Raw genomic sequence first — 13730 nt, forward strand, 5'->3', positions numbered from 1 at the left:
TGCAATTTATGGATGCTGCGACAAAGAACTAGTGGGCTACATACATCAGATGACAGTTGGTCCCTAGCAATATCTTGATAGATGGGAATAGGGAGCCAAAATTAATACGAGATAATAATAATAACGATAAACAGTTACATCCTGAATTTCAGTTAAAGGAAGTGAAGGGAAAAGAGGAAAGCCTCGCTTCTCTACCATTCCTACTACATCAGAGTCCTGGAGAACAGTGAGCTCTAGAAAGAGGTGTGTGGGCCCCCAAAGCTAAGACAAACTTAAGCCCTGTTAACAGTCGCAGTGTATCTAAAGCAAGAGAGGCGATTGCTGCCTTCTTTTCTGCTCCAGCCAGACACACAGGGAGCTTGTCTTCAGGTCTGAGCACCGTGTGCAGGGAAGCACAGACGAATCAAAGTATAATCAGAGTCGGACAACTGTGATCATAAGGGCTCTGGATTCATGTCACATAAGATGGCTAATGAAAATGTGGCTTAGCCCTGGCCAGTTTGGCTCAGCGGTTAGAGCGTCGGCCCAGGGACCAGAGAGTCCCGGGTTCGGTTCCCGCTAAGGGCACGTACCTCGGTTGCAGTTTGTCCCCGGCCCCAGACACAACCACTCGATGTGTCTCTCTCATATCGATGTTTCTCTCTCTCTCTTCCTCCCTCTCTCCCTACCTCTATATCTGAAGATAAATGCAAAAATGTCCTCGGGTGAGGATTTAAAAAAAAAGAAGAATATGTGGCTGTTGGTGTGGAAAAGAAAAGCTTTGCTGGGTGGGAGGTTGGAATGGGAGAAGAAAAGGTTAATCTTGTTCTCTGCAGTGACAAAGAGCACATTGAGGACCAGCGTATGGAAATTGTGAGACAAAAAATCAACTCTAAATGAAAAACCATCTGGAATAAATTTTTGTAATAAAAAATGAAATCTCTGCCTTGGGAAGTGTAAGCATTGATGGTCTGGCAGTGTTACAGACAGAATTCTTGCTTTGGGAACGAAGCGGGTAGAATTTACTTAGGTTCCATGATGCTGTGCAGTGATTGAGTAGTATTTTGTGCTTTTCATTCTGTCTACTCAGTAGTGGTAAATAAATGGTTCGACACAAACCAACAGCCTGGTACCACTGCCAAACCTTTTGTCTTATGGAAGCTGCCACACATCAGATCTGTGTCCATGTGCATTTTCGTTGCTGGACTGGGCTCTGAGCAGTAACTGACTCTTCTCTGAAGCAGTGGATTGCAAAGGGCATAAAATACCCTCCGCGTGGACGGTGATGGGGCAGGGATGGGTATTCTGTTTCAATGTGAGAAGTAAGCATTTGACTCTTTAGGCCTCTTGACCCTGTCTTCCCAAAGACAGAAAGGTTTCTGGAGGGACTCTTTGTCCGTAGGGAAGGGGGTGGGGAGGCTTTGACTCTGAGTCTCAGTACTCATGCCCTGGGAACAGTCAGAAAGCATCTGTGCATCTGGCCACCGTGAATCTGGTCAGTGGACCAGAGAGTTACGGCAGATCAGCTGCATGTCACACAGAGGTCCAGGATCAGACGAACTGAAGTATAATCAGAGTTGGACATCTGTGATCATAAGGGCTCTGGATCCGTGTCACATAAGATGGCTAATGAAAATGTGGCTGTTTGGTCGGGAGAAGAAAAGCTGAGGGCATTGTGATTAAAACCTGAAACCTCTGGCCCTGGCTGGTTTGGCTCAGCAGTTAGAGCATCGGCCTGAGGTCCAGAGAGACCTGGGTTTGGTTCCCACTAAGGGCACATACCTCGGTTGCAGTTTGTCCCCGACCCTGGTTGGGTCGTGCAGGTGGCTGCCACTCAATGTGTCCCTTTCACATTGATGTTTCTCTCTCTCCTCCTCTCTCTCCCTCCCACTCTATCTGAACAAAAAATGGAAAAATGTCCTCGTGTGAGGATTAAAAAAAAACAACAACCTTAAAACCTCTGATCTTCTGCAGAACTTACAACCAAGTAACCAAAGCCCTACTTGTGATCATATAACATTTTGGGAATCAAATTATTTCAGAGAGAGAGAGAGCATCATTTCTTTAAAAAAAAAAAAAATGCATATCTGGGATTAGAATAATTTTTTTTACCAAAGAAGACCAGAAGATCAGAAACAGATATTCCATTATACATTTTTTGGTATTAATTCAAGACATAATTTATATATTTTACTGAGAAACTGTATATTAACTGGATCTATATGCCATCTGGTCTTCATGTGAGTTGTTTCCAAGGACGGAAGCAAAACCACTTTCTCAAATAAAAGCTGACCAACTGTGTGAGTGTAGACACGTAGGCTGATGGATTAATAAATAGCTGTGTCATGTGCTGCTGTTTCAAATCTGCTAGTTAATATCAAGTTGCTTTTTTGGACAGCCAATGGTGACGAAGAATGTGGCTTTTATATTTCAGCATTTCTGTCTTGTTCCAAAGTAAGCACACTACTGGGATGATTTAAAAATCTGTTCACACTTGTGTTACGGATTTTGGGAAATGTTAATATGCGAAAAGACAAAAATATTTTAAATTCTATAGAGTCTGTATATGAGTTGGTTGCAGGAGGAGGATGGGACCCTATCTCGATGCCTGTACTCCTTGCAGGAGGCCAGGGGAGGACTGGATAGAACTAATACCTGTTGAGCGTGCACTCGGTTGGTTCGGGCCAGGCCCTTGATCCTCGTTTTCTCATTTCACCCTCACAATTCCTCGTTTCCTACATGAGAAACGGCAGACCAGAGAGGTTCGTACATGTGTCAGGATGCACAGTTTATCATGAGGGAGGACCGATTCAAACTTAGGCCTGGCTCCTTGTGAGGCACGTACGTAGTATGTACGTCTCCTTTGCATCATTTCCCAAACTGTGTACTCTTTTCTAAGTAAAAATTTCTAAGATAAGTCTTAGCAGCAGCCTTTGTTGCCCAAATGCTTGGCAGTACCTTGGTCATTTATTCTTCGCCATTCTTTTTTTTTTTTTATCCTCACCTGAGGACATTTTTCCATTTTTTTGTTCAGATAGAGTGGGAGAGGAAGAGAGAGAGAGAAACATCGACGTGAAAGGGACACATCAAGTGGCTGCCACCCATATGACCAAGCACGGCCGGGGACAAACTGTAACCGAGGTACGGGTCCTTAGCGGGAACCGAACCCGGGTCTCTCTGGACCGCAGGCCGACGCTCTAACCACTGAGCCAAACTGGCCAGGGCTCGCCTTTCTTGGTAGACATCAGAGTTTTCCCTGGTGGAAGCCCCGGGATGGCATATGTTCTCATGTCTTATGCCCACTGGACTTCTGGTTGGAACACTGTTTTCACCCAGGCCTGACCCGTCAGCTTCCCCAGCTGGCTGGCAATAGTGACAGAGGACCCAGCTCATCCCAGAGGCACAAGCAGGCCCCCCTCCTCCTCTTTTTTAGAGAGAGAGAGATAGAAACATCAATGTAAGAGAGAAACATCCATCAGCTCTCTGTTGCATGCCCCCTGCTGGGGATCAAGCACCAACCCGGGCATGTGCCCTGTCCGGGAACCGGACTGGGACCTCTCAGTCCATGGGACGGTGCTCAATCCACTGAGCCACACTGACCGCCCAGGCAAGCAGGGCCTTTTTGATTTGACCTAAATGCACCGGGCTTTACACACATGTTGGATTTGGCTACCAGGTGGTTTGTTGAAATGAAAGCAAGTCCCAGACAGAATCCTATCACACATCAGACACGTGTGTTAGGGAGAAGGCACAGAGCAGTCATACAGCCTGTTCCTGTACACTTGGGAACACCCCAGCTCTGTTCTGGGGCATGTGGACAGAGAGGCCAAGGGAGAACTGGCCCCTACCAGTCGGATCAATGGCCAGAGGATAGACAGCCTTCTAGAGGAGGCTGCAGTTGCTCATCTCTTGACCTGGGTGGTGGTGATGTCAGTATTTGCAAATGTGAAGTTTCACACAGCAGTCTGTGCCGTTAAGGTTTCTTCACTTTATTCTATGTAACTTATGCCTCAGTAAAAACAAAGGGGGAAATAAATTATTGTGATTTGGTGGTTCACAGTGGATGGGCAGGGGATCTATTATATTTTGTTCAAACCGGTAAACCCCTTAAGTTAGAGGTTTTCCATGGAAGGGCCACTGGGAGGGGTGAAGTCACACAAGGGCCTTCATTTGTGCCCACCTCGTCATCTCAAACACCCTAATTGGCAGCCGGGCCCTGGGCAAGATCTGTCTCCCTTCAGGGTTTTCTCTTCCCTGTTTCGCTAGGTCAGCACTGTGAAGTCAGCTAGATGGAGTGGGAGACGCCAGGCTTCTGTGTCACTCCCCTTCAAGGTCCTCTGTTTTGGGACTCCCATCAAGGTCTTCCCTCTGGTTACCCCCCAGGCCAGCGCACAGGTTCTCTAGGTTGGAGCAATAGCTGCCTCACTGCATGTGACCGCCTCCCCTCTGGGGCCACCGCTGCCTTCGTTCGTTATTCTGCCCTGGTTTACGCACATCCTTTCCCCAGCATTTTACTTCTTTTGTCCTTCAAGCTGCCCTTGGTAGTTCTAACAGAATATCCTATTGAGGCAGGAAGGTTTGGGGAATGAAACAGATCTATTTTCTTAGGCCATAATTCCAGTCTCACCCAGGATGGATGTGGGGAGGGGCTGTGGATTCCCACCCTTTCTTTTCCCTGGGTTGTGTGTGTGTGCGTGCACATGCGTGTGCAGACAGTGGTCTTGCAGGAGCCTTCACACTAAGCACCAGTTTAAAGGAATATAGCATTTGGCCTACTCACAGCCCCGGCCTTCGCACCTGTTGCCTGAGAAGTGAAGTTTGCCAGAGTTAAAAGATAAAGATGACCCCTTTTTATCAGTTGTCCCTACGACAGGTTATAATAGTGCTTCTGATTTCCCGGTTTCAGAATTCCTGGGACTCTTATTGTCCAAGTCCTCTTTCCTTTTCCTTCACGTGTCACATGCCACCTGGTCCCACACATACTGTCAGAATCTCAGCCTTAAAAAAAATACACAGGAACCCTTTGTTGTTGGTATCCCTGAATCACGGTGGAATCCGTTGTCATAGTGATGGCTGCCCCCTCTCCATTTTATCATTGAGGTTTCCATCAGTTTGTTTTGTTTCTTATCTTTCTCAAACAGCAACAGCCAACATGGTTATTAAACAAATCATTAATATGTCTCGACAGTTGTTAACTAGATTGTGTTTGCTTCTAACTTCAGGTACAGTCAGTCATGCCCCATGAGAAAAGCTAAGTTAATGAAGAGGCTGGTCCATTTGGATCCAATGCATAATGAAGATAGAGATTTGGGGGGTTTCTATGAAAGCGCATGGGACTTGAGTTCTATTACTACAGGTACCTTTACAGGTACCTTAATTTTATTTTCTGAGATTTTATTTTCCTTGTCTTGGTTTTAATTTATAGCTTTACCATACTTTTTTTTTTTTTAAGAACTAAGTGTTAGTGAAAGGCAGAGATTGGAGTTCTTAATAATTAACTAGTGTTTGTACAATATCTAGCTGTTCCTGGACCATTATATAACGCCCTTCTTTTAAAATATACTTTGTGAACACTAAGAACCGAATGGATTATATTTATTTATTCATTGTTAACATGCTTGGGAAAGTTGTAGAGCTTATTTGAAATTAGTTTGTCAAATAAAGGCCTGGCCTTCTGAAGCCCAAACCAGACACGTTGATCACCCTTAACTCAGGGCTGTGGATGAAGGCAGAGGTTCGCCCCTAAAAAGTGGCTGGGGTGCATGTGGCAGCCCAGCCAACACTCTGAGGGTGTCCCTGTCTCTTTCCTGGTCGATCTCTTCCCCACCACAGACACTGCTGTCTTGCAAGTTGATACTGTGCATGGAAAGGAATGGGATGTGCTCTCTCCGAGGTTTCCTAGTCCAGCTCCTCAGTTCTCTTAGGTCCCAGAGAGGCTGCAGAAGCTGTTATCACCTACCCGGCCCTAGGCATGCTAACTGCCAGCACCAATGTTAGAGGCCTGGGATCTAACCCAGATTCTGTCTCTCACCAGCTGCCTGGTTAGGCAAGTTACCTAACTTCTCAGAGACTCCGTTCCTTAGTTTTTTCCTCTGTAAAACAGAGATAATGCTTTCCCATTATGTTGATGAAATGAGACAATATGTGTGGGAGACCAACAAATGGTCATTGTTTTCATTACTAATCTACCCATAGATGGTAGGGGAAATTCTGCTGTCCACTGTGGTTTTTGTCCTACTGTGTTCGTTTTTTAGAAGACATCTCAAAAAACCTTTGGTAGAACAAATCTCCCACCCTACCCCATCCCCAAAAAGATTTAAAAAAATTGTTGTAAAATACATACAACGTAAAATTCACCTGTAAATCATTTTTATGAATGCAATTCAGTGACATTTAATACATTCACAATTTTGTGCAACCATCCCCATGATCTAGTTCCAGACCATTCGAATCACCCTGAAAGGAAACCCCATAGCCAATCACTACTTACATCCCATTCCTCAATTGCCCCAGCTCCTGGCAACCACTAGTTGGCCTTCTGTCTCTATGAATTCGACCACTCTGGACAGTTTATATAGACAGAAGCATACAACATGTGGTCTTTTGTGTCTGGCTTCTTTTATAGCATAACGTTTTCAGGGTTCATCCATGTTATGCATGTATCAGCACTTCATTCCTTTTAGTTCCTGAATAATAATCCATTGTATGGACATACTGCCTTTGCACTTTGGTCCGCTGCACCAAAATACTACAGGCTGGGTGGCTTACAAGCAACGGGAATCTCTCTCACATTCTGGAGGCTGGGAGTTCAAGATGAGGTGCCAGCATGGTCAAAGGGCCTTCTTCATGGTGCAGTTATTGTGCCCTCACCTGGTGGCGGGGCGAGGGAGGCCTGTGTGGTCTCTTTTATAAGGGCATTAATTCCATTCATGATGGCTCTGCCCTCATTCATGATGGCTAAAAAGCACCTCCCAAGGGCCCCATCTCCTAATTCCATCACTTTGGCCATTAGGATTTCAACATAGGAATTTTGGGGGAACACAGACATTTAGACTGTAGCATATACCATATGAAGTTTATCCATTCATTGGTTGATATACATTTGGGTTGTTTCTACCTTTGGTTATTGTGAATAGAATTGCTGTGGACATTCTTGTACAAGTTTTTGTTTGAACACTTGTTTTCAATTCTTTGGGATAAATGCCAAGGATTGAAATTGTTGGATCCTATGATAATTCTATATTTAACTTTTTAAAAAACTGCCAAACCTTTTTTGAACTGTGGCTGCCCATTTTACATCTCTTGCAGCAATGTCTGAGGGTTCCATTTTCTTTTAAAATTTGTTATTTTCTGTTTTTTAAATTGTATTATAGCTACCATAGTGGGTATGAAGTGGTATCTTGTGCTTTGGGATGGTTTTATAGTACTGGTTTTGTATGATTTTGGACTCAGACGTGTACTCCGCAGTGTCCCTAAGCCTGTCCTATTGCAAAGCTATGTAGAAAACCACCCACACGTGATTTCCAGTAAGAGGAAGGTGTAAAGCATCTTTTCCTTCACAGCCCTCGGTGTAGCTGAGCCTCGTGGCTCTGTACTCTGACCTGTAGATAAACCACTTGCAGACAATCAGTGGCTAATTATAGATAATGCCTGATGCCTCTGACCTGCTCTCTAATTTTTTTTTTCTTTTAATTTTAGGGACTTCCTCTGAGTCATCCAAAATGCTTTCAAAACACATTGGATAAGTGCTGAGCCACCTGCCTGTTTGGGACTTCCGTACACTCTGCTCCACTGTCTTCTGATGGCATTTTGACTGTATCGAGGCCACGTGACCCGCTGTTCATGATGAGTGATGAGAAGAACCTTGGGGTGTCCCCAAAACTGGTCTCCCCTTCAAGGAGCCCCAGTAGCTGCTCCTCCAAGCAGGGAAGTCGGCAGGTAAAGTTCTAACTAATGCGACTTTTAAGATGCGGATGTAAATCAGGAAGTTTGTAAGTTAAAGTGTGTATATTTACTCGAGAACGCCTTCTTCACAGTTTAAGAGCGTTTGCTCTCAGTCGTATCTTAATTATACAAGAAGAGTACATTTTAGATGATATTAATAATGCAGCTTGAGTGCCTACCAGCTGGAGAGAACTGTATTTGGCTCTCTGCATTACTTTACTCGATCCTCACAACTGTCCTCCAACACAGATATTAATATCTCTGTTTTCTCCCGAGGAAGCTGAGTCAGACCGACAGAGTTATTTTCTTAAGAGCACACAGCTAGTAAGTGGGAGAGCAAGGAACCAAAGCTTAGTCTTGTTTGACTCCGGTGCCCACACTTTCATTTATACCCTACTAACCAAAGCAAAAAAACAATCGCTTTTCCAATAATTATAATACCCTCCCACCCTCTTCTTCCTCCCCTTCACTGAAACTTTTGTGATGCCTCCCAACCACAGGCTGCCCTGGCGCTAGCTGGAGCCCACCTGCTCTGCTCTCTAATGGATGAGGGGCACGAATCAACAGAGCAGTGGTCCAAAGAAATTAAGTAGGAAGAAGAAAGAAATGAAACAAAAGACTGAATAATTAACTCCCAAATAACTGTCAGCTAATTATAGGTTGCTTTTCTGGTTTCCTTCCTAATAAACCACTGTTGGCAGAGTCTGCTGGTCTTAGATGCATGGCAGCAAATACACATTGATCATTATAATTTTTATACCTTCGGTAAGCAGAGAGACCGTGGGCTGCCCAAAAGCTCCGGGTTTACAACCAAAGTGCCGTCTGGGCATTTTCAGTATTTTTGGGCTCTGTTGGCTTTGCCAATCCCCCGTGGGACACGCTGGCCTAAGAACTGGCCCAGAGATCTCGGTTCCAGATTTGGAAGCAACGACCCAGCAACCTCCCACCTCAGGCACGTCCACACATTTATGACACATCATCACGGGTCTCTCCACTGGAACACTGCCCGGGACAGGGAGCTTGCCGCCGCACAATTCTGCCTTGTGTCATTAGAATCTATGTATGGTGGCACACCAGTGTGCTGCAGGACTCTTTAAAACATGCAGGACCCGACTATTTAGTCAGGCGCTCTGGCCTCTTTTCCCATAGATTGTCAAATAAAAAAGTGACAACGGCCACACAACAACAGCCCTCCAGCCATGTCTCGAACCATAAATGCATAAGTTGTATAATAGAGTTGCATCTTAATGGTCACTTTGCATAATAAGGTTGTGTCTGATTGGTTAATTCTTAGTACCAGACATCCTTATGTACAGGTATAGGCATCTGATTTTTTTTTTTTATCCTCACCCGAGGACATTTTTCAATATTTTGTTGAGATAGAGTGGGAGGGAGAGAGAGAGAGAGAGAGAAACATCGACGTGAAAGGGACACATCGAGTGGTTGCCACCCGCACAACCCAACCAGGGCTGGGGACAAACTGCAACCAAGGTACGTGCCCTTTGCGGCAACCGAACCCTTGTCTCTCCAGACTGCAGGCCAACGCTCTATCCGCTGAGCCAAACCAGCCAGGGCTGATTTTTTTTTTTAAGTCACTTTGAAGCAAAAAGGGGTAAGTAAATTATTATTATTTATTTTTTTGATAAACCAATCAAAATTGTACCTATTATTTTTGTCAGATCAGCAAAAACACATTTTTTGGTGTGCCACAGAATGTTAGTCATTAGTTTGTGTGTGCCAGGAGATGCATTCGATTTGGCCACAGGCCTGACATGTGGGGAAGAAGAAATTTTTCAGCACAGCCGTCTCTTCCTGCTGGGATTAAAAAAATGACTAAAAAGAGTCTGTGACTGATGCCCAGTGGCTCCCGCGAGTTCCATTTTTGTGAGGGTAGCTATGTTCTCCCCCTTTGTCAGCTTTCCAGGTGGGACTTTCTCTCTCTACGCCACATTTCTGGTTGGGGTTAGAGCCGAATGAAGTTCCCCTCCCATCTTTGTCCCTGGTAGCATCTATTGTGTCCTCATTGGACAAAGGGGGAGAACATGATTCACTTAAGCCAGAGCTGGTAACCATAGGAATTAGAGCAGTGGCATGAAATTCTCGGACTGAACACTACAGAAACTTTGGGGGGGGGGTGTTATTTGAAATTGATTGATTTCGTTTTCATAGAGCTTTTTCTGAGGTTACATCCTAAAGAATAAGAGAAATGTGTTTGATGCCTCGGCCTTTTCTTAGAATGGTTGGTCATTCACCTATTCATTTATCAAATGATCATCTTTTATTTTTAGGATCTCCTACTTTAATGTGCATGTAATGTTGCTTTATAAACACAAAGACTTATTTTTCCTCTGTGGCGTGGATATAAATGTTTTTCACCCCCCACCCCCACCCCACCCATCTCTTGGCAGTAGCTGCCAGGAGCACCGTGTTGAGAAGGGTTGTGCGGTTGAGACTGGGTGCAGTGGAAAGTGCCACGGTGCTAGCTGTGGCTCACGGGCGGAGGCAGGCTGAGTGGCAGCACAGGTGCCACATTTGTTACCCCTTAGTGACGTTAGAGGGTTGACATCAAGAGCTCTCTGCCACAGTCTTGATATTCGGCTTGTGGAGGAGCGTCAGACAAGTGCAGTTTGCCTCAGTTCTCCAGTGGCCTGGTTTCAAGACATCCACACCCTGCGGAAGAATTGGATCTTGGAAGTAGACATCCTTCAGATCTAGTGCCTTTACTGGGTAGGAACCTATGCTTATTGCAGAAAATCCCCGAGAGGAAGCAGCTTGCACAAGAATAGGTTGTTGGTGGCTTCTGACTGTCTTAGTCATACCTCGTTATTTGTAGTGTCCCAGGTCGATCTTTGCTTCAGTGCTCTTCTCCCTCCCAGGCTTTGGCTCAACTATCACTTTAGCTAGATTGATCCACATGAAATTGAATCTTGTGATTTTCTTGAGAAGTATCTTCATTTACTGCTTTAACACTTTAAAGATGATTTTTTAATAAAAATAATATATGCTCACCACAGGTCATTTTCAAAGAACATGCAATATATGTGAATCGCAATACTATTAATTAATTTACTTTTAAATGACTGCTGACAGGTCCAATAAAAGGAAGCCCGAGAATGAACTGCTTGTTGAGGTCATCTGTGACATTGCTGAGTGGTTTCCTTTGAGTGGTGGATGTGAAAGGCTGGTTAGAGTCTGTTCATGAGAGAACAGGAGCAGAGAAACAGGGCACCCCAATTCTACCAGGCCCCCCAGACAGGATTTGAGAGAAGCCTTCACAGATGTTCTGTTTGGGAACCTTGAGTTTGGCTAAAGCCATGCTTAACACTGCCCTCCTCTCTCCCCACGTGTTACTTCTCTTTGATTTAGCCATTGGTGGAAAGAGTATATGACTCTTTGTGTCCTGGGTCCTAATTATGCATCTTTTTAGCTTTCCTAGTACAAGGCAGATGCAAATTAGTGGGCTCAACGAACTGAATGCCAGCAGCAAGTGTCCCTCCGTTAGAAAGGGGAGGATGTGTGGCTGGGTGCACATGTGGAATGGGAATGAGAAACTCGGATTCCTCAGCTCCCTCACTCCAGGGACATATTGTGAGGATTTTAAAAAACACCGAGTCTCTTCTGATGAATGCTGATGTAATCCCTAAGTGATGATGTAATCCTTAAATGCTGTGCATGCCTGTGGTCTCTGAATGAGCTACTCTGTTGGAACCTTTGGGACAGGAGTGAAGACTAGCTTTGTTGACACCTGTATTCACACCGGCTCTGCTTGTTGCTAGCTGGGCGATCTTGCCACGTTATATAAAACCTCTGAGTCTCAGTTTGCCAGTTGTGAAATTTAGATAAGTGTGCTTCCTTTTGAGAACTAAGTGGAATAATAAATATGAAGTACCTAGGCTAGCAGATGGTAGACATTCGGTAAGTGTGGATTAAATCGATGCGTGAAGAAGCATGCAGTTGCTAGGTAAAAAATTACTATTCACAAAGCTCTGTAGACACATGAAGTAGGTTAAGGGGTGTCTAAGTGGGACAGGCATTGCTATTTAAAAACTTGTACAATATGAGTAATTACAGTTTCCTGTTGCTGTTTCCTACTGCCCCCTTTCATTTCTTTCCTAGAATGTTCACAGTAGCACATTTCAGAAGCCAGACTGAGCTAAAGATGAATGAGTAGGTTTTATGTTTATTGAAAGAGTCCTATATGCCCTAAACTTCATTTCTTCGACCAGTGTCTATTCAGAACCTACTGTTAAAAGACTGGGCAGGGAGATTTGACACTACAAAGGATAGGAAGCTGAGCAGACCGCTCCGAACAAATAGTCAACTCTGCTTGGAAGACTGTGGGTTGTGAAGAGAGCACGGTCTCCGTCCTTTTCCCGCCTCTGTTTCTAGCATTTTTTATATAAGTCAGAAATCAGAAAGTGAATCCTACTAAAGTAATTGACAAGTGCTTAGTTCATGATTACAAGGGATTTGAAATGGAAAGATCTATTGCCAGGTAAGTCTCCCTACAGTTATGCAATTTGTTCTTGTCACCCTCATGTCCCTGGGCTAATCTGAGGTGGCCTTTGAGCCTCCCAGGTCATCCGTGAGCATTTATGCCGGCTATTAGATGATGCAGCACTCCCGGGAGCTCAGGCTGGCTGGGCTTGCTGCCAGGGCCCATAAGACACAGGAGCTGAACGAGAGAGAATTTGCCAAGAAGAGAAAGTGAATGAAAGCTGTAATGCTCAGGTATTTATAATCCCAGCCATCTGGGTATTGAAAATACTTAGTCCTGTTTATTTTATTTTTTTTCAATTCATCATGTCTTCGGAGACAGCATTTGCCAGCTGCCTTTTGTAAGTATGGGCTAGATAAACACTTTTGAGAAAGGCCAGCCAAGGAGGAGGGACTTGGGAATGTCATAATTTGTCACATTGTTCTTTGATGGTCACAGAAGATGAAAGGCAATGAGTATGAACTCGCTTGGGAGCCAGATGGCTTGAGTTTAAATCTTAGGTCGTTTATAAGCTGTTTGACCTTCGGCAAGTTACTTAACCCCTCTGTGCCGTGGTTTCTTATAAGGCTGTGCAAATTGCTTAGCTAGAAGAGAGCCCACATGTGGAGAATGCTATCTAAGTGTTGGATGCGTAAACCATTCACCTTCCCTAAGCAGAGTCCCGGGAGCCCTAAAGCAGTACCACACGGCGACGGTTCCTGCTCCGTCCTTTCAGCCAAAGGGGCGGTGGCGTGATGCAGTCAGATGACGTGGCTTCTGTCGAGGCTGCCCTGAGAGGAAGAGCCAGCAAGGAACACTACAAGTAAACCAGTGTCCGAGAGCACCCTTATAGCTCAAAATATTCTTTCATGCTGTTACTGGTGGGGTATTGGGGAGACAAGCTCCTTTTCCCCACTTGCTGTTTGTGGGAGTGGGCTTTTGGTGACATTTCGAGAAAAGGAATTTTCTGGGATTCCCATGGAAGGATGAAATCTTATTTCTGTGGAATTGCAGTTCTGAGTTTCCCTGGTCCCAGTTCCCTTTGTCCGGCCAAGGAAGAAGTGTGGCTGTGGCTTCAATTAGGACTAAAATAAAAGCCCGTGTCCAGAGTTTCTGTCCCATGGGTGGGCATAATCCAGTTTAGCATTAGACTAGTTTCTGCTTCTTGCTGCAGTCCCTCAGTCCATTGCGTGTGGGGTTAGGGGATTATGCATTCCCAAATTTTCTCGGGCTTGTATTGGCTCCACCTCTTTTAGCCAAAGATTTCTGTTCCCAGGTTTGATTGACAAGTGTTTTCCCTAGGTCATCCCAGCTTCACTGTGCATGCGTC

General features: G+C 44.8%; 1 protein-coding gene across 3 annotated transcripts in view; it reads left to right on the plus strand.

Moving 5' to 3' along the window:
• Positions 1 to 13730, plus strand: part of OSBPL3 (oxysterol binding protein like 3) — a 196058-nt gene that overhangs the window by 92963 nt on the left and 89365 nt on the right. For all 3 annotated transcript variants that reach the window (XM_036246210.1, XM_036246211.1, XM_036246209.1), the window contains one exon: positions 7678 to 7917. In XM_036246210.1, the coding sequence (XP_036102103.1) occupies positions 7822 to 7917 (96 nt within the window). In that variant the 5' untranslated portion in view covers positions 7678 to 7821. The remainder of the gene's footprint in view (positions 1 to 7677; positions 7918 to 13730) is intronic.

Source organism: Molossus molossus, unplaced genomic scaffold, assembly GCF_014108415.1.
Source record: "Molossus molossus isolate mMolMol1 unplaced genomic scaffold, mMolMol1.p scaffold_m16_p_7, whole genome shotgun sequence".
Classification (NCBI taxonomy): domain Eukaryota; kingdom Metazoa; phylum Chordata; class Mammalia; order Chiroptera; family Molossidae; genus Molossus; species Molossus molossus.